This window comes from Zootoca vivipara, chromosome 5 (assembly GCF_963506605.1).
Source record: "Zootoca vivipara chromosome 5, rZooViv1.1, whole genome shotgun sequence".
Classification (NCBI taxonomy): domain Eukaryota; kingdom Metazoa; phylum Chordata; class Lepidosauria; order Squamata; family Lacertidae; genus Zootoca; species Zootoca vivipara.
The window spans coordinates 88083986-88110472 of NC_083280.1; the positions used below are offsets into that span (position 1 = coordinate 88083986).

At 47.8% G+C, this 26487-nt stretch overlaps 2 protein-coding genes across 2 annotated transcripts; one reads left to right on the forward strand and one right to left on the reverse strand.

Moving 5' to 3' along the window:
- Positions 1 to 1064: 1064 nt before the first annotated feature.
- PAOX (polyamine oxidase) lies at positions 1065 to 12879 on the reverse strand. Its single transcript, XM_035138350.2, has 7 exons — positions 12654 to 12879; positions 9519 to 10008; positions 7892 to 8091; positions 5834 to 6089; positions 4227 to 4339; positions 2037 to 2194; positions 1065 to 1277 (listed from the first exon to the last, which is right to left on the reverse strand). The coding sequence occupies exons 1-7, from the start codon at positions 12829 to 12831 to the stop codon at positions 1134 to 1136; spliced, it is 1539 nt and encodes a 512-aa protein (XP_034994241.1). The 5' UTR covers positions 12832 to 12879; the 3' UTR covers positions 1065 to 1133.
- A 2800-nt stretch (positions 12880 to 15679) lies between these two features.
- On the forward strand, positions 15680 to 26210 carry TMEM72 (transmembrane protein 72). The gene is made up of 5 exons (XM_035137357.2): positions 15680 to 15918; positions 22712 to 22778; positions 23623 to 23694; positions 23850 to 23989; positions 24864 to 26210. The coding sequence occupies exons 1-5, from the start codon at positions 15723 to 15725 to the stop codon at positions 25262 to 25264; spliced, it is 876 nt and encodes a 291-aa protein (XP_034993248.2). The 5' UTR covers positions 15680 to 15722; the 3' UTR covers positions 25265 to 26210.
- Positions 26211 to 26487: the final 277 nt, after the last annotated feature.

Here is a 26487-nt window from a genome sequence, read left to right on the forward strand (position 1 = left end):
GATGCTAAACGATTAGCTCTAACTCGATCCACATTTGCTCAAAAACGCAAGACTTCTCTCATCTTCCAAACTTGTTTCCTCATAACAACAAATCCTTCCCCAGAGCTTGTCTTCTTCTCTGCATTTTCTATCAACTGCACACCTTTACTGACAATCTTGGTGCATATTTTATGTAGACTGCTTGTTGATTACATATCAATACATATCAACAATCCCCCACCCCTAAGAACCAGCCATCCAAGTAGCAAAACTGCAAAAGCCCATTCAGAAGGATACCACAGTTGACGGCAATGAAGGCTGTTGCAAGGGGTTAGATAAGCTGACCCTTAGGATCCCTTCTACGATTCTAAGTCCAAGAGAACCAACAGCAGGCACCCCCAAACTGCGACCCTCCAGATGTTTTAGCCTACAACTCCCATGATCCCTAGCTAGCAGGACCAGTGGTCGGGGAAGATGGGAGTTGTGGTCCAAAACATCTGGAGGGCCGACGTTTGGGGATGCCTGACCAACAGGGTCACAGTCTTGGCAAAGGTTTTTTTAAATAAAAGGACACCTTCTACTCATGTAAAAACACTCTGATTTCCAGACCGTCCATGGGCCAGATTTAGAAGGCGATTGGGTCGGATCCAGCCCCCAGGCCTTATTTTGCCTACCCATGCCCTACAGGGATGCCCTGCTCCCAATATGTTAAAATACACAGCACACTGGAAATGTGGTCAGATTTGTTAAGCTATTCTACAGCACCTGTTTTGAGAGGGGCGTGAGGTGAGTGGCTCTTCTATGTTTTGTGTGAAGACCGACAAAATTTAGCAAAGTACTACACTGCCTCAATATGAGAAAACAAATGCAAAGATTCAGCTCAGTGCTTTCAGGGTAGGAAATTATATTACAGGACCAGAAAACAGGGATCTGGCTAATCATTAACACTGGATGTTATTTGTTGCACACAGTGGAAGGTACAGTATATTGTTTTTCAACTGTGATTCCAGTGATCAACTCGAGAAAAATTATTCCTCCAAGGCATTTTTATCTCAATTAAAAAAACTGGATTCAGGGGGCGGTAGTTATACTGACGTACCACTTTTAATGATTACCTTGGAGCAGGAAAAAAAACTGCTATCTCAGCTTCCGGCTTACAATGCAGCATGTGGAGATTCAGACATATCATAGATGTCAATGAGACGATCTGCTTCTCTCCAGCCCGACAACAAGGCACCATGAGTAGTCGAATAGAACGTGCGATGTGTAGCTTCTCCCGCAAACAGAACCTGTGGCGGCTGCAACAAGAAATAGCAGTACTGTATTGGTTTAGCCCTCTTTGGGCGAAAACAAGTTAAGTAGGAGGCAGGAAAGTTGAGAGGCATGGAAAACCAAACCATGTCTCCGTTGACACAACATCCTTCAGTGTGCCTCCTCCTGGAGAGGTCCGGAGGGTGGCTAAATGAGAACGGGGCCTTCTCTGCAGTGGCTCCCCGCGTGTGGAATGCTCTCCCCAGGGAAGTCCGCCTGGCGCCTTCAGGCACCTTTAGGCACCAGGCAAAAACGTTCCTTTGGTTGATCTGATTTACATACTATGCCCTTTTAAAATGTGGTGTGTGTGTTTTTTGGCGGGGGGCTATTGGGTTGTTGCTTTTATTATGTATTTTGTGGTTTTATATCTTGATTTTATTCTGTGAACCATCCTGAGGACACCTACCCCCCCCCCCCGGTATAGGGCAGTAGATAAATACAACAAACAAACAAACAAACAGGGTGTGTGTTGTAGCTTGTGGACGTTCTGATAAGGCGGTATATAAATTCAATAAAAAACAAACAAACACAGGGTGTGTGTTGTGGCTTGTGGACGTTCCGATAGGGCAGTATATAAATTCAATTAATAAACAAGCAAACAAACTCAGGGCGAGTGTTGTGGCTTGTGGGTGTTCCAATAGGGCAGTATAAACAAACAAACCCAGGGTGGGTGTTGTGGCTTGAGGACGTTCCGAAAGATGCTGAGAGACAAGTTCCAATACAGCCAGGAATCCAGAATGGGTTACCTTGGAATCAGATGTGCCTTCGGGAAGGGGCTGAGCAAGGGCATCTATGTCATCTCCAGAGCTGTCAACAGCCACGTAACTATAGGATCCTTTGGTGTAAGGCTCGCTGTGCCATTTTGAGCGCAGGATGTTCCTTGGAGGACCAAGTTGTGGATTTCCTGACCCAAGTGCAGAGAGAGCGGGTGAGTATCTTGCCTGCTAGCCCCTTTAACATCACGAGACAACTGTGTTAAACAAGGCACTTCAACCAATTTACCCAAGACACTGGGACATGGCTAGATAAGTAGCAAGGGATGCGGGTGGTGCTGTGGTCTAAACCAATGAGCCTAGGGCTTGCTGATCGGAAGGTCGGCAGTTTGAATCCCCGCGACGGGGTGAGCTCCTGTTGATCTGTCCCAGCTCCTGCCAACCTAGCAGTTCGAAAGCACGTTAAGTGCTAGTAGATAAATAGGTACTGCTCCGGCGGGAAGGTAAACGGTGTTTCCGTGTGCTAATCTGGTTTCGCCAGAAGTGGCTTAGTCATGCTGGCCACATGACCTGGACGCTGTACGCCGGCTCCCTCGGCCAGTAAAGCGAGATGAGCGCAGCAACCCCAGAGTCGTTGGCGACTGGACTTAACCGTCAGGGGTCCTTTACCTTTTTAGATAAGCAGCACCAAACCTGAACTAAAGTGGTTCCTGTGAGAACGGACTACTTCGGCTTCAGGTTTAACTGAGATTTGACAATTCAAAGAAAAACCAGGGACCTAGGTATTCTATGCAGCAGGGACAAGGGGACTTGTGGCCCTTCAAATGTTGTTGGACTCCAACTTCCTTCAGCCTCGGCAACAGCAACAGCCAAAGAGTTTCCAGGCATAAAGCATGAGTTGTGATTCACTGTTGAGCCCCTCAGTTCTGCAATTAAAAACCACCTAAGCCTGGTTTTAGGGATATCAATGAAGCTGCGCGCACGCACACACACACACACACCATACAACTGAGGACCATCCCTCTCAGGATAACAGAGTAGTTCATCTTGTCAGTCACTTTTTCACCTCAAACCTTTTGGCCTGCATTTTCAAAACAAGAGAATATCTTGCCCATAAATACCTAGTTTTCGGAGAAGATAGGTTAGGATAATCCATTGGGCGACCTTCTTGACACTCTACCTCTCTTTTAAATCGGAACCAGTGAAGGCAGTGAAGGTCCTGTGTGAGTGTCTGGAGGCGGATGGATGATGGATGGCGGCTAACAGATTGAGGTTGGATCCTGACAAGACAGAAGTACTGTTTTGGGGGGACGGGGCAGGCGGGTGTGGATGACTCCTGAATGGGGTAACTGTGCCCCTGAAGGACCAGGTGCGCAGCCTGAGAGTCATTTTGGACTCACAGCTGTCCATGGAGGCGCTGTCCTAATTCTGTATCCAGGGTAGCTGTTTATCAGCTCCATCTGGTACGCAGGCTGAGACCCTACCTGCCCGCGGACTGTCTCACCAGAGTGGTACATGCTCAAGTTATCTCTCGCTTGGATTACTGCAATGCGCTCTACGTGGGGCTACCTTTGAAGCTGACCCAGAAACTACAACTAATCCAGAATGCGGCAGCTTGACTGGTGACTGGGAGTGGCCGCCGAGACCATTTAATACCGGTCCTGAAAGACTTACATTGGCTCCCAGTACGTTTCTGGGCACAGCTCAAAGTGTTGGTGCTGACCTTTAAAGCCCTAAACAGCCTCCACCCAGTATACCTGAAGGAGCGTCTCCACCCCCATTGTTCTGCCCAGACACTGAGGTCCAGTGCCGAGGGCCTTCTGGTGGTTCTCTCACTGCAAGAAGTGAGGTTACAGGGAACCAGGCAGAGGGCCTTCTCAGTAGTGGCACCCGCCCTGTGGAACGCCCTCCCACCAGATGCCAAAGAAATGAACATCTATCTGATTTTTAGAAGACATCTGAAGGCATCTGTTTAGGGAAGCTTTTAATAGTTGACGAATTATTGTATTTTAATATTTTGCTGGAAGCCGCTGGGGTGGCTGGGGAAACCCAGCCAGATGGGCAGGGTATAAATAAATAAATAAATAAATAAATAATAATATCACCATCATACAAAATTAAGAGACATTTTGCAAAACCTAGGCCAGTGGTTTTAACAGAATAACATATCATTTTTGCACCCCTCATTCCAACGCTTGCAAATAGCTAAGAAGATGTGCCTACCTGTTGCTCTACGAAATACTTCTGTTAATGCCGAAAGGACTTCTGCGTCTGTGAGGGTTTCCATGAATTCAGCTTCTTTCCCAGCAATGAAGCCACATAAGATATGTCCATATCTGAGATGGTAAAAGGAGAAAGGATTTGTAAAGTCTACGGATGATGCCCCTATTACGATACAGTACTTTCATCTTCATAAAAATCCATTTTTGGAAGTGGTAGATTTATGAAAGTAGATTTCAACATTGCATGTTCATACACACACTTTATTCTTAGCTATTCTAACAGTTTTCCCAGTCATTTATAGCAATTTACCTAAGAGGACAGCGCACAGCCTAACTGGCTTAGAGTTTCCCGGATAATTTTTATTATTGGTGGTATGGTGCCCATTTTTCTGTAAAACTGTATAGAGTTGATTTTTATTTATTTAAAAAATTTGCATACCACCCTTCATCCATAGATCCCAGGGCGGTTCACAACACAAAAATACAGTACAAGATAGAAAACAAAATTTTAAATATTTTTGTTGACACTTCTGTAGCTTTATATTGGAGTTCCTATTGGGGCTCTTTCCTGAGCACTAGAGGGGTTCTGGTTAACTGCTACTATTTAATCAGTAAGATAAAAACCACTTGCTTTGCTACTGCTATTTAACACAGTTCCTAGAATCATGGAACTGCAGCATTGAAAGACACCCCGGGGGCCATCTAGTCCAATTCCCTGCAATGCAGGAATTTTTCATCCAATGTGGGACTCGAACCCACGACCCTGAGATTAAGAGTCTCATGCTCTACCGACTGAGCTATTTGTCCTCTTGAAATAACCCCTCATACACAAGTACCACTTCTTTGGTGTAAAGAATTCATTTGGCATATCTGATTTTTTCCCAACAAATTTGTGTAATCAAGTCATCCAGGCTAGAGGTCGGGAGCTCTGAGGTCCAGGGAGGGTCTAGCTCTCCTGAGTCCTGCCAAACTCCTGCCTTTCCTTTTTTTTGGATTCTTTCTTTCTATATTTTTGTTTGCATATCTCAGCCACCATAGAAATGCTTCACAAAAGTTTGCTGCTAACCCCACATCAGTTTAATGCAGGGTGGATTAAAAATAATAATAAAAATCAGATTTTTTAAAAAAATGGAAATAATTTTTTAAAAAATTTAAATCAGATTTTTAAAATAAAATGCTTTTGGAGGAAAAAGCTTTCTAAATATAGTTTTCTATTTAAGTTAAGGCATCAGGAAATAAGGATTTGTTTTAAGTTTTTCATGTGTGCTAAAACTCAGTCTAAGTGCAAGGTGAGGATATTTATAGCAAGAGTAATAAAGAAATTGTTATATAGGGGAACTGAATTTAATTCTAAATTAAATTCCGGAAACATGGGAAATTTCAAGGGGTCAAAAAAAATGGATGAATTGGAAGAGCCGCAAAAAGATTTCAATGAGCACTTGGATTGATAATATGGAGAGATTAGCTACATAAACCATCCACCCTGGTTTAATGCTAAGACCCAACTTGTTTGCTTGATCTGCAGGCGATAAACTCCCTGTGTTCAAACAACAGCTATCCCAGAATGACCTGCCCTGTAACCCATTCCAGCCTGTCTTTCCCATGTACCTCTCTGCCGGGTGGAGAACGACAAAGCCAGCAATCTTCTGGTACCAAATACCCTCCAAGTCGGCGGGTGGCTCAGCCAGAGGCGACTCTCCATCCCACGCCACCTCAACCATCTGACAATCCGGCTCCCAGAACGGCTGCTCAAATTCCGCAAAGATTTTGTTGTTTGTCCCAAAGCCCAGCTTTCCGATTGCAGCTGTCTTCCGGGACGGAAGCGGCGGGTTAAAAAAGGTTTCTCGCCGTTCTTTGAGGAAGCCTAGGGAGAAGGGAAAGACATGACAGAGATGAGTAAAAGAACAGACTTTGGGGGAATGTGTCCAGGACCAGACTGTACAAAAGTTTAGTAAGCACTGGGGGGGGGGGGATATCACCATACCTGCCAAGTTGCTGTCAGAGAAATAAGGGACCGGGCTGGAAATAGCAGACTGGAAGTAGCGCTGCTGCCATTTTGGAACTGGGCGGAGCATGCTCAGAAGTGACTTTTGATGCTGCTTTGCCCAGTTCCAAAATGGCCGCCGTGCCAGAATAAACCGGGGAAAAACAAAAAAATCTGTTTTTTCAGCTAGGAACAGCTGGAAAAACGGATTTCCCGGGGAAAACGGGAGACTTGACAGCTATGGGGATCACCACCCCATAGGATTTACAGAAGAGTTCTGGATTTGTTACTGAAAGACCTACATTGGCTCCCAGTATGTTTCCAAGCACAATTTAGAGTGTTGTGCTGACCTTTAAAGCCCTAATCAGCCTCGGCCCGGTATACCTGAAGGAGCGTCTCCACCCCCATTGTTCAACACGGACCCTGAGATCCAGCACAGAGGGCCTTCTGGCAGTCCCCTCGCTGTGGGAAGCAAAGTTACAGAGAACCAGGCAGAGGGCCTTCTTGGTGGTGGCGCCCACTCTGTGGAACGCCCTCCCATCAGATGTCAAGGAGATAAACAACTACCTGACTTTTAGAAGACATCTGAAGGCAGCCCTGTTTAGGGAAGCTTTAAATGACTGACGTTTTTATGTATTTTTAATTTTTTGTTGGAAGCTGCCCAGAGTGGCTCGGGAAACCCAGTCAGATGGGCAGGGTGCAAATAATAAAATTATTATTATTGTTCTCTCTACCCACAACTGCACACTCCTCTCTCACCTCCGTCCAAGCAAGGAAGAAGACTTCCAAGGTTCATTTCACCCAGGGCAAACTGTCAAGGGTGTGTTTTTGTGTGTGCCAGGCTGGCAAGGGCATGTAGATGGGAGCCTGGGAAGATTTCCTAAACTGACCTGGAGGCGAGGGTGTGGGGTTGAGAGGAAGGACTAGCAGTTAAAATCAAGCAATTGTTTGTAAGTTTCATTTACTGCTGTTCAGATCCTTCCATGCGGCATACCTGCCAAGTTCCGGCCTGAGAAATAAGGGACTGGACTGGAAGTAGCAGACCGGAAGTAGCGCTGCCGCCATTTTGGAACTGGGCGGAGCATGCTCAGAAGCGACTTTTGATGCTGCTCTGCCCTGTTCCAAAATGGCCACCGCACCAGAAGTCGCGCTGCAGCCATTTTGGAACTGGGCAAAGCAGCATCAAAAGTCGCTTCTGAGCATGCTCCGCCCAGTTCCAAAATGGCCGCCGCGCCAGAATAAACCGGGGGGAAACAAAAAAAAAAATCCGTTTTTTCGGCTGGGGACAGCTGGAAAAACGGGGGTTTCCCGGGGAATACGGGAGACTTGGCAGCTATGCCATGCGGGAGTGGGGCGGGGGCTCCTCCACATGAGACTCCCTGCTGCTAAACCGATGGTTGGAATCAGAGCTAAAAGTTCTGGAGAGAAAAACAAATTTCAAAGGGTGTCTCACATTCAGAACTGAAGAAGTTCTGCTGCAGTGTTTGGAGAGAGACTCCCTTCTCCAGTGCCTCTCAGATGATCCTCTGCTCAGCCCAAATGACTGAAGCTCACTTCATACCCAGCAAGATGTGATGAATGCCAACCCTGAGATCGAAAGCAGATCTACTGCATTACCGAGATGAAAGAAATGCTTGGCACAGCACCTGGAGGCGAGAATCAGAAAGCCAAGGAAATTTCACCTAGAGGCACGGTGACGATGACATGGTCTGCGAAGAACTTCTCGCCATCTTCACATTCCACCTGGACTCCGAAGGTTCGGCCTGCGGGAGGCTCTTCCAAGCAGGAACTTCTCCAGTGAACTGTCTTCACTGGCTTGTCAAACTGCACAGTCCCTTTGGGCAGAGATGCCATCAGGCAGTCTATGAGGCCCTCGTAACCACTAGGGAGGAGAAGCAAGACAAAATGAGGTAGCCTGGTCTTGGACACGCTCCCGAGCACAATTCAAAGTGTTGGTGCTGACCTTTAAAGCCCTAAACGGCCTCGGCCCAGTATACCTGAAGGAGCGTCTCCACACACACACACACACCCTCGTCCAGCCCGGACACTGAGGTCCAGCTCTGAGGGCCTTCTGGTGGTTGCCTCCCTGCGAGATGTGAAATTACAGGGAACCAGGCAGAGGGCCTTCTTGGTAGTGGCGCCCGCCCTGTGGAACGCCCTCCCATCAGATGTCAAGGAAATAAACAACTATCTGACTTTGAGAAGACATCTGAAGGCAGCCCTGTTTAGGGAAGTTGTTAATGTTTGATGTTTTATCGCTTATTTATTATTATTAATATTCTGTTGGGAGCCACCCAAAGTAGCTGGGGAAACCCAGCCAGATGGGTGGGGTATAAATAAATAAATAAATTATCATCATCATCATCATCATCATTATTATGCATTCATTCCTTTCCCTCCCCCACATAGGGGTAGTTTGCTCACAATGGAAGCGAGAGGAGGTCTAGAACAAGCGAGGGAAAGGGAAATAAAACCAGGGTTGTTGGGTTTTGTTTTTTTTAGCAGGAACTGGGGGGAATTGAGTTCCCTTACCTTTTTAAAAATTAAGTAATTACTTTTTTTGTCTGTGGGAGTTGGAACAGATATACACCCAATGCCTGAGCCAAAAATCCACCTATATCTGTAATCCATGAAGTTGTGGCCCTTTCTAATCCAGACCATTCTCTGCTTGAGTTTATTAATCACATCTTACATTTGGCCACTACCGGGGGGGGGGGCACAGTAGTGCGATTGGGCCGGCAATGAACAAAAAACCAAACTTTGTGGTGAAGTTCCCCACCTTTCCCCCCAGAAAACTGAATATAACCCATGTCCTCTGTAAAGTTACATATGCAAAGTAAAAGTTAAAGGACCCCTGGACAGTTAAGTCCAGTTAAAGACGACTATGGGGTTGCAGCGCTCATCTCGGTTTCAGGCAGAGTGAGCTCACAGCTTTCCAGGTCATGTGGCCAGCATGACTAAACTGCTTCTGGCGCAACAGGACACCGTGACGGAAACCAGGGCGCACAGAAACGCCGTTTCCCTTCCCGCCGCAGCGGTACCTATTTATCTCCTTGCACTGGTGTGCATTCGAACTGCTAGGTTGGCAGGAGCTGGGAGAGAGCAATGGGAGCTCACCCTGTCACAGGGATTAGAACCGCCGACCTTCCAGTTGGCAAGCCCAAGAGGCTCAGTGGTTTAGACCACAGCGCCACCCATGTCCCGCTTGCAAGAGTCAAGCCACAGGCAGGATGTCCGATCAGCCCATCCCCAAGGGAACTGGAGAAGCCAACCTATTCTTTAATGAGAGCCAAGAGAGCCACCACTTACTTGGGAAACGTGCAGTCCAAGCCAGGAAGCATGGCGTACTCCCCGAAGGGCCCCAGGGCCACCAGGTCCAAGCTGTGAGTCCCATTCACGCAGCATTCCAGCTTGAAGCACAAGTTGAGGACGGCCAGCTTCAGCCGCCTGGTCTCCTCATCATCGCACCATTCTTTCACCTTCCGAGCGATCGCCTCTTTCAGGTACTCGCCCAGGCTGGGCACAGGCACTTTCGCCGCATTCACGAACTCGCGCGCTTCTTCCAAGAGAGCGAAGAAGAGCAACTGCATGGAGTCGAGGATGTCGGGACTCAGCAACTGGCCCCGACTGGAGAAGCAGGCCGAAGGCCCCAAGGGGTGGCCCCCGATTTCCACCTGCTGGTTTTCCTCAGACATGGCATCCTCATCCAGGAGCCCGTGCTCCGATGCCAGCTGGAAGACAGGGTTCTTTTCGGAGGGCCCGTGAATCCAGTGGGCACCTATCTCAATCACCTTGCCCCCTAGAAGAAAGGAAGGGAAAGAATCAGCCTTCCAGTGTTTCTGCAGCATCAAGCCTCAAAGAGACTAATCATTTCAGGTCTGCTCATTCCGGCTACCAGACGAGGAGGGAAACCAAAGCTCTCAGATCCTTGGAGCCTTCAGACTTTTGGAAAACCCTCAGCAGGAGTGCTTGTAAATTTGCAAACGGCAAAATGTTCAGAGTTCCAGCCAGCCATGTCCTTTTCCAAGAAGCTCCATTCTGTTCCACCTTTTGTGCATCCCCTTCTCCCCTTACGTCTTCACTGGGCAGTTCTTGTGTCCTCACCTTATATGTTTTATACAGTGGTACCTTGGTTCCCAAACGGCTTAGTTGACGAACAAATCGGCCCAGGAACGCCACAAACCCGGAGGTAAGTGTTCCGGTTTGCGAACGTTTTTCTGAAGTTGAACGTCCGTTTTGGGTGTCAGCATTGTTTCCAGGGCCAATCAGAAGCCGCGCCTTGGTTTTCGAACGTTTTGGAAGTCGAATGGACTTCCAGAATGGATTGAGTTCGAGAACCAAGGTACTACTGCTTTAATCCGCCCAGTGGCTGGAGAAACCCAGCCAGATGGGCGGGGTATAAATAATAACATTATTATTATTAGTTTTCTTATTTGTTCTGTATTTCTGCAAACCTAGAGGCTCCTCACCACCTTTCTCACACACCCCGTTGAGAATGAGTTTGCTTGTTGCCTAACTTAGGGTCGCACTGAGCAGTGCCAAATTCTGTGTAGGCTTGATTTATTGCTACTGTTGCCAAAACCAGCAGCAGTGTGTTGGGGAGAGTTCTGGCCATGCCTATTCTTCCCCTTCAGCAGCACCAGAGTGATCCTTTGTCTAGGTCAGGGGTCAGCAAACTTTTTCAGCAGGGGGCCGGTCCACTGTCCTTCTGACCTTGTGGGGGGCCGAACTTTTTTTGGGGGGGGGAATGAACGAATTCCTATGCCCCACAAATAACCCAGAGGTGCATTTTAAATAAAAGCACACATTCTACTCATGTATAAACACGCTGATTCCCAGACTGTCAGAGGGCTGGATTTAGAAGGCGACTGGACCGAATCTGGCCCCCGGGCCTTAGTTTGCCTACCCATGTGGCTTGCATCCATCCGCCCCCAGTCAAAACTGCTGGAGACTATAATAGAATAATAATAATAATAATAATAATAATAATAATAATAATAATAATTTATTATTTATACCCCGCCCATCTGGCCGGGTTCCCCCAGCCACTCCGGGCGGCTTCCAACAAAACATTAAAATACAGAAATCAAACATTAAAAGCTTCCCTAAACAGGGCTGCCTTGAGATGCCGTCTAAAGGTCTGGTAATTGTTGTTCTCTTTGACCTCTGGTGGGAGGGCATTCCACAGGGTGGGTGCCACTACTGAGAAGAAGCAGATCTTTGCTTTTAGGCAAGAGAGCAGATGGGCCGAGGGAGAAAAGATGGAGAACACAGTACCACCTGAAACTAGGGCTATGTATACATTATAATTCGCCCCTCTGTATTTGAAGCCATACGCACAATCCGCAGCTATCCTGTAGTTTTGTACATGTCCCACCCCTCAAACCAGTTTCCATCCAACTTCCTCTCCAAACTTGAAATGCAGCAGAACGCGGGGGGCGGGGGGGGGGCGGAACTTGCTGCATTTCAAGCCGCTAATGTGTACATTGCTTAGGTTAGGTGTAAGAAAATTTCAGCCCTGCTGCTGCTCTCCAAAGCACTTTTCTGAGGCTGGAGAACAGAGACCAAGCATCATGGCTTCCGTTCTCTGGCAATGAGGATGAGGATTTGCAGAGGATGAAGGCTGCGCTGGATTTTTTGGGGTGTGTGTGTGTGTTGCTGTTTTGCAAGAACACAAGTGGGTGGGAAGGTGAAGAAATCAGAAAAGCCTGAGAGCAGCAGCAGATATGCTCAGGCTAATAAAGAGGATCCTCAGTGACTCAGTACATTTTAGCAGATTAGATCACAATGGTTTGATTCACTCGATTAGTCAAATGAAAGGAAAAAAACCAAAACCCTGCTGCCCACTTAATTCACAGTATTGATGAAAATATTTTAGTTGATTTATTTAACCAGTAAATCAGTTGCAACCCTAGCAGGGAGCAAAACCAGCTGAGAAACACACCCACTCCGGTCACTTTCCTCAAATGAACCATGGGAGATGTAAAACTTTTCATTACTGAATGCCAATATATGTGGATATTAGGGCTGGTCAGGGAGGGTAGGGATCCGACCTTGACCACAAATATTATTTTTTAGAGGCTGTGTGTGTGATGGGGAGCACTGCAAAAGTAACCACGAGGAAACACAAGCAAGAAGCCAGGAGGGTGGAGAGAGAGACACATGTTTCAGCATCGCTCAGTTGGTTAAATAACACCCAGGTTGCAGGTTCGATCCCTCCCTATATGGGCCAGCTGCATATTCCTGCATTGCAGGAGGTTGTTGGACCAGATAATCCTCAGGGTCGTTTCCAACTCGGCAGTTCTCTGATTGTGTTTTCTCTCGGGGGAAGTGCAAAGGGGCGCAAAGTCCGCTCCGGCATGCCTAGCGTTGCGCGGAAGGGCCGCGCCCGCCCTCTGCCCCGCTCTCCCCGTCCCCGATTCCCGCCGGCCAGCCGCCTCTTACGGAGCTTCCCGGAGCGGATGCGGCCCCCGGCTCGGCCCGTGGCCTCCAGGACGCGCACGCCGCCCAGATGCCGGCCGCCCCGGCGAAGGAGCCGCTGAGCCGCGGCCAGCCCGGCCAGCCCCGCGCCCACGATCAGCACCCGCGGCCGGGCAGGAGCTCGGCCTCCCCTCCGCTCCATGGCTCTCTAGGGCGCCAGGCGGCTTCTCCCTCGCTCCCTTCCGGGAAGGAGGCGGCCAGCTTTTAAAACCCTCGTGATCACGAGGAAACGCGGAAGTCTGCTGCGCTCCGGCTCTGGTGCGCTCTCGTGGCTGCGCTTGCAGCCGATGCGCGGAAGGACCGTGGGAAAGCGAGAAATGCAAAAAATAAAAATAAAAAATTGCGCCGGGGTAATCCAAGCCAGCGACAACCTAAGTGCAGTGCGAGAGCGCATGCTCTCTCGGATCTTTTTAGCTGGCGATTTTTAAATAAATTAGAACCTCGAAACTCGGACATGCGTGCGAACACGGAGAGCAATGCGGTCATTTTCTGCGCGCTAGAAATTTATTCGAGGCTGGATCCATCTAGTCCAGGCGCCCCCAACCTTCAGCCCTCCAGATGTTTTGGCCTACAACTCCCATGATCCCTACTAGCTAACAGGACCCAGTGGTCAGGGATAATGGGAATTGTAGTCTGTCCAAAACATCTGGAGGGCCGAAGATTGGGGATGCCTGATTCTAGTCCAGCCTCCTGCAATGCAGGAATGTTCACCGAAGCATTCATGACATATAGACACCCAACCTCTGCTTAAGGTGTTGCAGCCCCCAGTGCCCTTCCCCAGATGTTTTGATAGGAATAAAACAGGTGATTGGATTATTAGAAGCCTGGATGTAGTAATTGCAAGACATCTGAAGGCAGCCCTGTAATTGCAAGCTAGTAATTGCAATTGCAATTATATTCTGCCCTATCTGTGGAGGTCTCAGGGTGGTTCACAGAACAAATGCAGTTGTGCTTCCTTCTGAACCAAAGTGTACTGTAAACAGTGGATGGTGCTGTGGTCTAAACCACTGAGCGTCTTGGGCTTCCTTGCCGATCAGAAGGTTGGCGGTTCAAATCTGTGCAACGGGGTGGGCTCCCGTTGCTATTTCCCAGCTAGCTCCTGCCAACCTAGCAGTTTGAAAGCACGTCAAAGTGAAAGTAGATAAATAGGTACCGCTGCGGCAGTAAGGTAAACCGTGTTTCCTTGCACTCTGGTTTCCGTCACTGTGTCTCCACCATGCGCCAGAAGTGGTCTAGTCATGCTGGCTACATGACCCAGAAAGCTGTCTGTGGACAAACGCCAGCTTCTTTGGCCTGAAAGTGAGATGAGCGCTGCAACCCCATAGTCGCCTTTGACTGGACTTAACCGTCCAGGGGTCCTTACCTTTATCTTTTACAGCAGGTGTCAGCAAACCTTTTCAGCAGGGGGCCGGTCCACTGTCCCTCAGACCTTGTGGGGGGGGTGCGGACTATTTTTTGGGGTGGTGGTGAACAAATTACTATGCCCCACAAATAACCCAGAGATGCATTTTAAATAAAAGTGCACATTCTACTCATGTAAAAACATGCTGATTCCTGGACCGTCTGTGGGCTGGATTTAGAAAGCGATTGGGCCGGATTCTGCCCCTGGGGCCTTAGTTTGCCTACCCATGCTTTACAGCAAGCACTTTACATGTGTTTATCGAGCACTCTTCCTGATTTAGTTCCACAGAGTTTGTGCAGAGGCTAGACAATGCCAGTTATTGATTGAGCATTCACAATCAATGACTTGCAGGGTGGTTATGCAACATTGCATCATAGAATCTTAGAGTTGGAAGGGATCCCAAGGATCATCTAGTCTAAACCCTGCAGTGCATGAATCTTGCCCCCAGCTGTCCCTGTGTGGCCTCGAACCACCAACCTTCTGGTTAACAGCCAGACACAATGAAAACATCGTATGCCACAGAAGGCACAATTGTTATTGCACACTTTCCGGTGCATTTCCTGGCTTCCTTTTCACAAGAAGCCTGCTTTTTTGGGGGGGGGGAGTGGGTTTGTTGTTCAAGAGCACCAAGTTGCAAAACTTGCGTTTGCTGGTATATGATTGAATCCCACCCCAAAATAGCCGCAGTCTGGAAGCACCTTTTGCGAACGGTATGGTCGAGATCCGTCTGTAACATCTGTCATGTGAATGTATTATTTAGAATTGAGGAGCTTCTGGTGCCCAGAACAGTACTATAGATGGGCTTAAAGCAGGATTCAGGCATTTGCTAAATCAATCTGGATTATGAAAGAGCTATTTGAAAAATGTGCTGCTGGAAGCTGATTTGAATTTCTGCTCCTATTGCTAAATTGCAATGTTGCTAGGAGTTTAGAATGGAAGATCTAGGACTATAGCAAAGTAGACAAAGTTAACCCAAATGCTGCTTAATCGGGAAATGGTATATCTAGGCTAAATATGCTTGAGATTAAATAGGAACTGTTTCTTAATTATGCGAGTAGGCTTCCTAGACTTCGGCAGCTTACTGCGGATAAATTTGCTGCAGCTGGAAATGAATTTCCTTGATTATAAGGCGTGCGTTGGCTTTTAATGGGAATAAATAATTCAATGTTTTATCCAAAGGGGAAGCACTCTAAATGGCTGTAATGTGGCCGAGGAGTATCTCATAAAAGGAAACATTCAGATACTTAGCGAAGTGGCATCTCATTTTGGACATGACTGCTGTTCAGGTGAGAACTATTGCACCCCTCGTGGTCTCTCCGGAGTGAGCCGGAGCCTTATGAAAAGCAGCTAGCAAAGCCTTAAACCCCATGGCAACTAATCTGCATCAAATGTGCAGGAGCAAGTCTTTTGCTCGCCTTCTGTATGCGCCGACATGAAGCGAGGGGAAAGTGGCCCTCAGGCACTGGCTGAGATTCCTGCTCTGCCTGGTAATCATTAATTGTCCCACTGAGGGATGCAGGACAATGGCAGCACCAGAAGGACGACCCAGTCCCGCTGGGACCAGTGCTAACTGCTTCTGCGTGGAAAAAGGGTGTGTTGTTTGGGGTCTTTTTTGTGTATAGCACATTGGAATGATGTTCCTTTGGGAAGGGCGGGGATCCTTGACTCCAGGCTCACTCCATCTCAGTGCAGGAAGTCAGAGCGCAGGGCTGCCTCAAAAATTTCCAAAAGTTCAAAGCGCTTCTTGCCTGGCCAACATGAAGCAAGCAGCTTTTTGGAATACTCTGGAATATACCTGCCGACTTCTGGGAATCTCCACTGGAGCAGGTAAGGAGCACTGTTAGTGTGATTTTCTGCCCTGCTTTTCTGACATGGATACCACTTTGGTTTCGGACATTCATTCTTACTTTATTTTCTTAAAACAGGCATACTACTTTTGACACCAGAAACCTCCCCAAGATTCCCAAAATGAATTAAAGTAAACCTGTAAGCAATAAATTTAGGCAGCGCACATATAGATCCACAATCTGCACAGTTCTTTTCCTGAGAGTCCATCCCCTTTGAACAAATAGAATTTAAATTACACAATCCATATACTGTATGTTTAAAGACCAATGACAGCACCTTTCTTATTGGTGTACATCACGGGTGTCAAACACAAGGCCCGGGGGCCAAATCCGGCCCGCCAGACCTCGTCATGTGGCCCGCCGAGCGCCCCAGCCAGCGGGACCCAGCAGCGGGACCTTGCTTCTGAAGCGCCGCGCCGACAAAGCGCCGACAAACAGCTGGGGGCGGGGGGGGGTAGAAAGGCGGCCAGAGCAGCGCTGCGTGGAGCGCCCCAAGCCACAGCAGGAGAAGGAGGCAGCTTTCCGGGTCAACGGCCGGCAGCGCCGCACGGAGAGTCCCGAGCCTCTGCGACGCAGCAGTGCTCTGTAGCACTTTGAATCCTCCTCCTCCTGCCACGGCTCGGCGCCTGGAAACTGCTTCTGCTGCTGCTGCTGCTGAAGCACAGACAAAGCACCCAGCAGCGCCGTGTGGAGGAGGAGGAGGATTCAAAGTGCTACAGAGCACTGCTGCATCCCAGAGGCTCAGGACTCTCCGCACGGCGCTGCCGGGCACCGACCCGGCAAGCCTCCGCCTCCTCTTGCCTCACCTCCTCCTCCTCCTGCTGCGGCTCAGCCTCATGAACGTGAGCTCAGCAGCGGCTCAGCCTCACGAACGTGCAACTCTGAGGCTTTACGCACTTCTCCTAAAACGGACACCCACTGCCTCACGCTGCACGGGAAATGCTTTTTGCCCGTGGGTCCCTTCGCGCTCTTTTCTGGCGCTGAATCAAGGCGGCGACCCCCCCTTCCCTTTCTTTCTTCCTCTCTCTCGTTCTTATTCTTTCTTTCCCTCTCCTTCCTTCCTTCTTTATCTCTGTCTTCTCTCCCTCTTTCTTTTTCTTTCTTTCTTTATTCCTTCTTTCCTACTATTCTTTCTCTCACCTCTTTCCTTCCTCTCTCCCTCCTGCTCCCTCTTTTCTTTCTTCCTTCCTTCCTTCCTTCCTTCCTTCCTTCCTTCCTTCCTTCCTTCCTTCCGTCCTTCCCATCTTTCTTCCTCTCCCTCATTCTTATTCTTTCTTTCCCTCTACTTCCTTCCTTCTTTCTCCCTTTCCGTCTTCTCTCCCTCTTTCTTTTTCTTTCCTTCTTTATTCCCTTCCTTATTTCCTACTCTTCTTTCTCTCCCCTCTTTACTTCCTTCCTCTCTCCCTCCCTCTTTTCTTCCTTCCTTCCTTCCTTCCTTCCTCCCTCCCTCCCTCCCTCCCTCCCCTCCCTCTCCCTCTCCTCAGAAACATAGGATTCTGCTTTATACTTCTGGCCCTTAAACCCTGGAACCAGGAGAGCAGCTCTAGTGAGTCAACCTCAGCCAGTCCCTTTGGTGAAGGGTGGTGGCTCACTGGCAGAACATCTGTCCTGCATGCAGAAGGACCCCAGCATCTCCAGGTACTAGTAGCTCTGCAAAGGTCCTGCATGAAACCCTAGCGAGCCTCCACCACCTAGTGCAATTACCAAAAATCATTTTTCAATAAATTGTACAATAATTGTACATTTGAATATCTACTTGCCATTATTCTGACTATGTTTCTGCTTTCAGAGCTAGTTATTACTTACATTATTACAAAAAACAGTAATAATTGAATGCAGTGACAATAATTTATGATGATAAAGAGTGGACACATAGTCCTACAGATACAACCGGCCCTTTGAGGGTGACCAAACTGCTGATGCGGCCCCCGATGAATTTGAGTTTGACACCCCTGGTGTACATAATGAAAGGCCACTAATCTGCCGATAATCTCTTTCTTTCTCTCTCTTTTTACCCCTGGCCAAATCTATCCTTTGTGTCAATTTCTCAGTTGATACGAATTCCCAAATGGATGGCACTTTGTTCCTGGTTTTTGCTTGTGGTAGATTAAAATTTGATCTGACTTGGATCCCCTCGCCAACCCTAGTTTATATGGGTTTCACAAAATGCAGTATGAGAGCCTACCCCAGGTGAGGGCAACGGAGGTGTGCAAAGATGAACTAGATTAGTTGCCTGCGTGTTAAAGACCTGAAAAGACATCTTTTAACTAGCACTGTCCTGAAGTTTTTGCTGGTAACTCTCTGCAGTAATTCATGGGTGGTTGAGGGTAGGAGGGAGAAACCACTCTGTTTTCAAAGCAAAGGAGAATGTTGGCAGAGGTGGCGAAGCATCCTTAAGAACAACAACTTTTGCAGAAAGTTGCTGTGCTGCTTCAAGCCGACTGAGATATGTTGCAGTGGGCAGGAACATGACAACCTGGTCTTCAACTCTCTGCACCTGTTCTTTCCTGCTAGAGGTTGTAGAGTCACAGAATTAGTTCTCTCCTGATGCAAGGAATTATGTACACATAACATGCAATCGGGACACGGGTGGCGCTGTGGTGTAAAGCATTGAACCTAGGGCTTGTCGATTGGAAGATCGGCGGTTCGAATCCCCACGGCGGGTTGAGCTCCCGTTGTTCAGTCCCAGCTCCTGCCAACCTAGCAGTTTGAAAGCATGTCAAAGTGCAAGTAGATAAATAGGTACCACTCTGGCGGGAAGGGGGAAGGTAAACGGTGTTCCCGTGCGCTGCTCTGGTTTCGCCAGAAGCAGCTTAGTCATGCTGGCCACATGACCTGGAAAAACTGTCTGCGGACAAATGCCAGCTCCCTCAGCCAGTAAAGTGAGATGAGCACCACAACCCCAGAGTCATTTGCGACTGGGCTTAACTGTCAGGGGTCCTTTACCTTTTCCAGCATGCACTCAGTGCTTTTTTCTTTAATAAAATGTTTGGGATACTCTCATCTTCCTACTCATGTTGAAATACTGCCTCTCAATGAGGCCAAACTTAGATTCGCAAAATGTTTAGGAGTTTGCGTACCCCTGCGTCCCCCCCAGAAAAAAGGCATTGCATGCAATTAAGCAGACAGATAAGAGACTCTTGTATGGGGGGACAGGCTGGGAGGTCTGTATGAAGAATTCAGAGGATAGCCATCTTCAAAGATGCTTGTAGGATTTTTCTGCCTCAGGTGCCAAAACAACTTGATCCAGCCTTGGTACCTGGAACTAGACTTGGTGGGAGTGGCCTGTGTTGCTTTGCCTCAGGCAGCAAAATGCCTTGGGCAGCACAGGGCTGATCTTGCCTGCCCAGCAGCCACAAGTCAGCAAAAGGATTGCACCGTGTGGCAAATACTTTCAGATCACGGGAGTCATTACTAGGATGCTATCTAACAGGGGGCCCCAAAAAAAATTAAAGGAAAAAAAATCTGGATATACATTTCCAAAATATAAGATAAAAAACAAATAAAATAAAACCTATGTCTAGCTGTCCTTTGTAAACAACAAATTGTCACTGTTTTTTGTGTTGAATATATGCTATATGGTCATTTATGGACCTAATAGGTATCTAAAGCCATTTGCACATGCAGAATGTAGGCACCCTATATATAGAAATGAGCAAACCAGTGATATTTTAGGGAGCAGGCTAGCAGGCGGGGCCCACCACTTACATCATAGGAGCCTACACAACACAAAACACTGTTGCTATCTGTAGGGTATCTTTGTAAAAACAAATGGGAGCACACACATAATTAGCTATTGTTCCTTATGCATATCCCCTGCAAATTTGCAGACACGAGAAAAGGAAGCGTGCAATGTTGCCATCTTTACACTGGCATTTACCACGGTACACAAACTATCAAATGTTTCTACCCTATAATGTGTGATTCGTTCCTGCTTTGGCTTACTGAGTAATTGGAATGTGCCGGTTTCTCTCACCGACACATGGAGCCGTTTCACTGTATGGCTAGTTGAGACCAGTCTTGGTTTAGGGATTAAACACTGAATGAAAGGAAAGGAGATCAGAATGGAATGTTCCAGGCGTCACAATTCAAATCCCTGGGAAGGGCTAATGCTTTCCTTCTGAACCAGGTCTATCCAAGCCAAAGCTCATTACAGCGCCTAATCCTTGGCTGTTTCCTCTGCGCCTTTTTGGTGGCATGAATGCTGTAGTTACTGCCATTCATTGACATACATGCTTGGTATGTGTTCTCTCTCTCTCTCTCTCTCTCTCTCTCTCTCTCTCTCTCTCTCTCTCGGCTTATCCAAATTTCCTCTTGTCCCGCCGTTTCCCCCTGACAAAACCTGCTCTTCAGTGCACAATCAGAGCAAACAGCAATTTGGGTTCTAAGCCTAATCATAGAATTGTAGAGTTGGAAGGGACCCCAAGGGTCTTCTAGTCCAGCCCCCTGCAATGCTGGAACCTCAACTACATTATCCATGACAGATGGCCGTCCAACCTCTGCTTAAAAACCTCCAAGGAAGGAGAGTCCACCACCTCCCAAGGGAGACCGTTTCATTGCCTAGCAGCTCTTACTGTCTAGATTAGCTATTCCTGTCTAGAAGCTATTCCTGATGTTTAGTTGGAATCTCCTTTCTTGTAACTTGAAGCCATGGGTTAGGGCCCTACCCTCCAGAGCAGGAGAAAACAAGCTTGCTCCATCTTCCATGGGACAGCCCTTTAGATATCTGAAGATGTCTATGATCATATCTCCTCTCAGTATCCTCTTATCCAGGCTAAACATCTCAACCATTCCTCATAAGGCTTGGTTCCAGACCCTTGATCATCTTGGACACCCTCCTCTGTACATCTTCCAGCTGGTGTCAATATCCTTCTTAAATTGCGGTGCCCTGAATTGGACACAGTATTCCAGGAGTGGTGTGACCAAGGCAGAAGAGAGTGGTACTATTACCAGGCTTTTGTTGATGCAGTCCAGTGGATAGCCCTGTCCTTTACTAGAACATATGTCTTCAGTTAAAGGGGCCTGACTACTCTAGCAGCTCTGATGGAGCCGAGGGAGACCCTGTTCTTACCGGCACCTGTGTGATGGAGCCCTTTAAGTCCAAAGACCACAAGTCTACCTCCTTGCACAAGAGGTGGTAAGCTGCACTTAGCTTGAGGAAAGCTGAACTATAGAATTCATTTCCAGTAGGAAACTGCCTTGGCAAAGAATCGAGCAATTCCCCAAGATGGATTAGGTACCAATAGAAAATGGTGTCCACAATTGCCAGCTGATTGTGCCAAACTGCCTGCACAATGCTTATTAATGTATATCCTGCTCATGATTTTTTTAAAAAATTAAAACATCTTAACAATTCTAGAAGGGACCCAGGTGGCGCTGTGGGTTAAACCACAGAGTCTAGGGCTTGCTGATCAGAAGGTCGGTGGTTCGAATCCCTGCAACAGCATGAGCTCCCATTGCTTGGTCCCAGCTCCTGCCCACCTAGCAGTTCGAAAGCACATCAAAGTGCAAATAGATAAATAGGGACCGCTCCGGCGGGAAGGTAAACGGCGTTTCCGTGCGCTGCTCTGGTTCGCCAGAAGCAGCTTTGTCATGCTGGCCACATGACCTGGAAGCTGTCTGCAGACAAACGCCGGCTCCCTCGGCCTATAGAGAGAGATGAGCGCCGCAACCCCAGAGGCGGACACGACTGGACCTGATGGTCAGGGGCCCCTTTACCTTTACCTTTACCAATTCTAGGGATTAACAACAATTCCAGTGACAACAATAGTGATGCCAACTAAGAAAGATCTCAGAAGGCTTGCTGAAAGAGGAAAGTCTTCAGTAAATGCTGAAAAGACAAGCAAGACGGTACATGTGTAATAGTCAACAGGCTTATATGACTGGTTCTGTCCCTCCACCTCCATTTTAGCAGCCCTGTTTAGGGCAGTTTTTATTGTTTGCTATTTTATCGTGTTTTTAATATTCTGTTGGGAGCCGCCCAGAGTGGCTGGGGAAAGCCAGCCAGATGTGGGGTATAAGTAATAAATTCTTCTTCTTCTTCTTCTTCTTCTTCTTCTTCTTCTTCTTCTTCTTCTTCTTCTTCTTCTTCTTCTTCTTCTTCTTCTTCTTCTTCTTCTTCTTCTTCTTCTTCTTCTTCTTCCCCTGGCATTGCAGTCTTGTCTGGTGTGTGCTCTTCCCCTTCTGAACATCAGACATTAAAACATCAAATATTAAAAACTTCCCTAAACAGGGCTTCCTTTGGATGTCTTCTAAAAGTCAGATAGTTGTTTATTTCCTTGACATCTGATGGGAGGGCTTTCCACTCAGTGTCCTGGCTGAACGATGGGGGTGGAGACGCTCCTTCAGGTATACTGGGCTGAGGCCATTTAGGGCTTTAAAGGTCAGCACCAACACTTTGAATTGTGCTCAGAAACATACTGGGAGCCAATGTAGGTCTTTCAGGACCGGTGTTATACGGTCTCGGCGGCCACTCCCAGTCACCAGTCTAGCTGTCGCATTCTGGATTAGTTGTTGTGTCCGGGTCAAAGATTCCATATTCACAAGATCTCATGCATGCCGAAAGATCTCCCTAAAATCTTGAGAGCTCACGGAAATATTGTGGGATCATATGTGCTCCGCAAGATTATGCCGGAAACCACCACTGGCAAGGCAGGATTGGCTGCCCCTGTGGGGGATTGACCCATGGAGTTGTTTATCTTTGCATTGTACAACAGTGGGAAATGACTCCTAATGCCCCCAACTCCCAACTTCTCATCTGTGTTTTGTTTCAGTGCTCATTGGCGTTGGCACAGACACACTGCTTCTGGGTCAGTTCAAGAGCCTGGCTGTCTACTTGCTGTGAGTATGACTGTGTCATCTGGGGGGAAATAACGTGGATTTGGGAGAGCACCTAAAGAAGCTTGTGCTGGTCAATGTAAGGACTTCTGCAAACCTGGGCCTGAATACACCATATACAGATGTCAGGGACTGTGCTGTGGTCCCTGCTTCCCAGGAGCAGGAGGACAGTATAAATTTGGAACAGTGGTTTGCAGAGGGGCATAGTTCAGAAGGCAGAAGCTGGGAAATACTGGATGGGGAACAGTTAGCAGAAGCTACACTAGACGAGAGAGAGTTAATAGATTCACAGTCTCTGGACAGCATTCAGCCCCCTTCTCCAAGAACACGGAGAGCTCAGAAAGTGTTAGAACAGAAAGCACAGAGGGTGCAAGCTCAGGTTACAAGACGTAGGAGTGACATAGATTAATAGGGATGGAGGAGGGGAGTAACCCTTAATTGGGAGCGCTGCCATTTCTTTGTTCTCTTACTGTGATTATTGAAGATTCTAACTGGTAAGACGTTCCTTTCATTTTATCTTTTGTTTACTGCCACGGGGGAGGAAGCCGAGTCCCCAAAGCCTGACTTCAGGATGCCCAATATTGCACCATGGTCATGTCAAGGGTCCTTTAAGGAGGAGGCAACAGGGCTTCAGCATCCTGTCAGGGGCCTGGAGCCTCTTTCCCAAAGCCTGGGAAGCTTCTGCCCAGCTTAGGGAGAGAGGCGTGATGCTCGCACACGCAACATCAGGACATCGCTCTCCCAAATTGCCCTCGCAAGCTGTTCTCTTATGAAAATTTTTACTGCACACCACTGCATGTTCCCCTGTTCAGCTACTGAGCTCTGCTAACGATTTCTCGTTCTTCAGTGTTTCAGGGATAGCCGTTTCCGTGTGCGAAGCAGCATACTTTGCGGGCCTGCTCTTGACCGCTTGTTGCACGTGAGTGCCCCGTTGCATTCCTTCCCCCAACCCTCCCTCCCTGCTAAAATTCAGCTTGGGGAAGCACTTCTGGGCTGAGCCTGGCACTGAGCTCTTTTTGAGAGTGACTGGTGTTTGGCTTAAGCCAGCTCCTCATCCTTCCACTTCCACCGCAGCCCCAAGATGGGATCTGGGATGCACACTTGTTGGAAACACGCCAGACGTCGGGGGGCCTTCCAGAAGTTCCTGATGTATGTGTTGCTCTCGGTAGCCTGCTTCCTGCATCCTGTCATAGTTTGGCACGTCACTATCCCAGGTAAGAGGGAGAGAGGGAGACTGGGAATAAGCAGTAGAATGGTTTTTTTTGTTTTTTATTTGCAAATACAGTAAACAGTAGCTGTAATCCAAAAATTATTTTAGGATTCAAAAAAGCAATATAAAGGATTCACCGAAAAGCATGGATGATGCAAGCGGATGAATTAAAGCAGCTTCCTTAACTTCCATGCCATATAAGCTATGATATGGTGTACTGTACTGGTTTGAGTATGGTGTGGTTTACTAGTAGGAACTAGGGGTGTTTAGCCTGGAAAAGAGGAGATATGATTGCCATCTTCAAATATCTCAAGGGCTGTCACATGGAAGATGGAGCAAGCTTGTTTTCTCTGGAGAGTCGGACTTGAATCAATGGCTTCAAGATACAGGAAAGGAGATTCCAACTAGACATCAGGAAAAAGCTTTCTGTTTGACAGTGGAACGGTCTCCCTTGGGAAGTGGTGGACTCTCCATCCCTGGAGGTTTTTAAGCAGAGGTTGGATGGCTATCTGTCATGGATGCATTGCGAGAACCTTTTCTTTTACAAGCTAAACATACCCAGCTCCTTCAACCATTCACCATAAGGCTTGGTTCCCAGACCCTTAATCATCTCAGTTGCCCTCGTCTGCACACGTTCCAGCTTGTCAACATCCTTCTTAAACTGCGGCGCTCAAAATTGGACACAGGATTCCAGGTGTGGTGGCAGAAGAGAGTGGTACCATTATTTCCCTTGATCTGGACACTATACTGATGCAGCCTAGAATAGTGTTGGCTTTTTTTCTCCTTTGCTGCTGCATCACACTGCTGACTCATGTTCCGCTTGAGGTCCACCAAGACCCCATGACCTCTCTCTCTGCCTCTTTCCCTACTCTCTCCAGGCACGATGCTGGTGGTCACCGGCTTCACCTACTTCCTGCTCAGTAAGCAACAGAAAGAAACTAGAGCGCCTGGAGAAGAGCAATACACAGATTCCCAAAGCGCAGCTGTAGCCATGACGGATGCAGGCGCCGCCGAGCAAACCTACACCTTCCCCAGGGGAGCACCTCGAGGAGGGCAACGCAACTCCCTTCTTGGGTCTCTGAGGAGCTTCTTCAAAAGCTGCAAGAAACTGGACACCGCCGAGGCCTCTTCGAGCTCGCCACCCACAAGGAGGCAGGTGCACTTTGAAGAGAAGGTGGTGAACATCATTCTTTCTGTCAAAGAAAGCCCAGAAGAACAGGAGAGCTTGGCTGAGGAAACCACATCGGACATGGCTCCCATCCTTCCGCCCCAGCTGTGACACAGCCTACAGCGGAGACAGCAACAGCAAGAACCTGCTGCCTCTAGGATTAGGCATGCTTCTCTATGATTCTAGTGTTTGCCGCAGAGACACCTGGAGGCAACTTGTAGAATAAACCTCCCATCTTTGGGTTAGGCCAATGAGAGCAGCCAAGAACTTTCGTTGGTTGAAGCTGATGGACAGGGATGAAGTCCCCAGTCATCCCCATCCTGTACTCCCAAGTCCATTCTTCTCCACTTTTATTGAAGGAGAGATTTTCCTGTTGTTGTTTTTTGTTGCTTCCTTGTTGTTAGCTGTTTGGTTACTACCATAAGACTTCACAGTGTCCAATCTGTGGAATGGAGCCAGGACTATGTTGCAGAAAAGAGTGAACACAGGGACACGGAGACTGAGAGGGACATAGACCAGGCAACAGCTCACATTTTGTCTCAGTGTCCCTCCATGAATTGTCTAGAATCTGACATACATAAACGTGTTTTATTTTATTTTTTTAATAAACGTGTTTCAATTGAGCATTGTGGCTTACAAGGCCCCAGAGGGGTAGCATAAACTCCCCTTTCCAATTTTTCTTCAGTGTTCGCAAGAATTCCTAAAGGAAGGAGGGAAATAAAAAACCTCATAGCCCACCAGGCTATTTTGGGCCTGAAGTTGTCTCTACCTTGCTCCCCTTGACTGTGCTCTGCCAGCAGTAAAAGAAAACAGCTAGCAAAAGACTTCCAAGTGTCCCTGTTTTCTAGAGACAGTCTCGGATTTACAGAAGTTGTCCCGGTTTCTGATTTGATCCCGAAATGTCCCACTTTTCCCTAGGGATTTCATCGGAGAAATGTTGGAGGGGTATGGAGTTATGCGACCCCTGAGCCAAAGAGATAGGTAACTATACAACCTTTAGAAGAGATCTGAAGGCCGTCCTATAGTGGGGAACCTTTTAATGTTTAATGTTTTATTATGTTTTTATATATGTTGGAAGCCACCCAGCGTGGCTGAGGCAACCCAGTCAGATGGGCGGGGTACAAGTAATAAGATTATTATTATTATCATGGAATTGTTTAGTCGTTTAGTTGTGTCCGACTCTTTGTGACCCCATGGACCAGAGCACGCCAGACACTCCTGTCTTCCACTGCCTCCTGCAGTTTGGTCAAACTCATGTTGGTAGCTTCGAGAACACTGTCCAACCATCTCTTCCTCTGTCGTCCCCTTCTCCTAGTGCCCTCAATCTTTCCCAG

Excerpts from the sequence above, each read along its gene's own strand:
- TMEM72 (XM_035137357.2), top strand. The coding sequence starts at position 15,723 with ATGATGTTCCTTTGGGAAGGGCGGGGATCCTTGACTCCAGGCTCACTC. Across the intron at positions 15,919-22,711 it reads GGGAATCTCCACTGGAGCAG|TGCTCATTGGCGTTGGCACA; the intron begins GTAAGGAGCACT and ends GTTTTGTTTCAG. Across the intron at positions 23,695-23,849 it reads CTCTTGACCGCTTGTTGCAC|CCCCAAGATGGGATCTGGGA; the intron begins GTGAGTGCCCCG and ends CTTCCACCGCAG.
- PAOX (XM_035138350.2), bottom strand. The coding sequence starts at position 12,831 with ATGGAGCGGAGGGGAGGCCGAGCTCCTGCCCGGCCGCGGGTGCTGATC. Across the intron at positions 6,090-7,891 it reads CATCGTCACCGTGCCTCTAG|GCTTCCTCAAAGAACGGCGA; the intron begins GTGAAATTTCCT and ends CCTTCTCCCTAG. Across the intron at positions 1,278-2,036 it reads AAGGCACATCTGATTCCAAG|CCGCCACAGGTTCTGTTTGC; the intron begins GTAACCCATTCT and ends TTCTTGTTGCAG.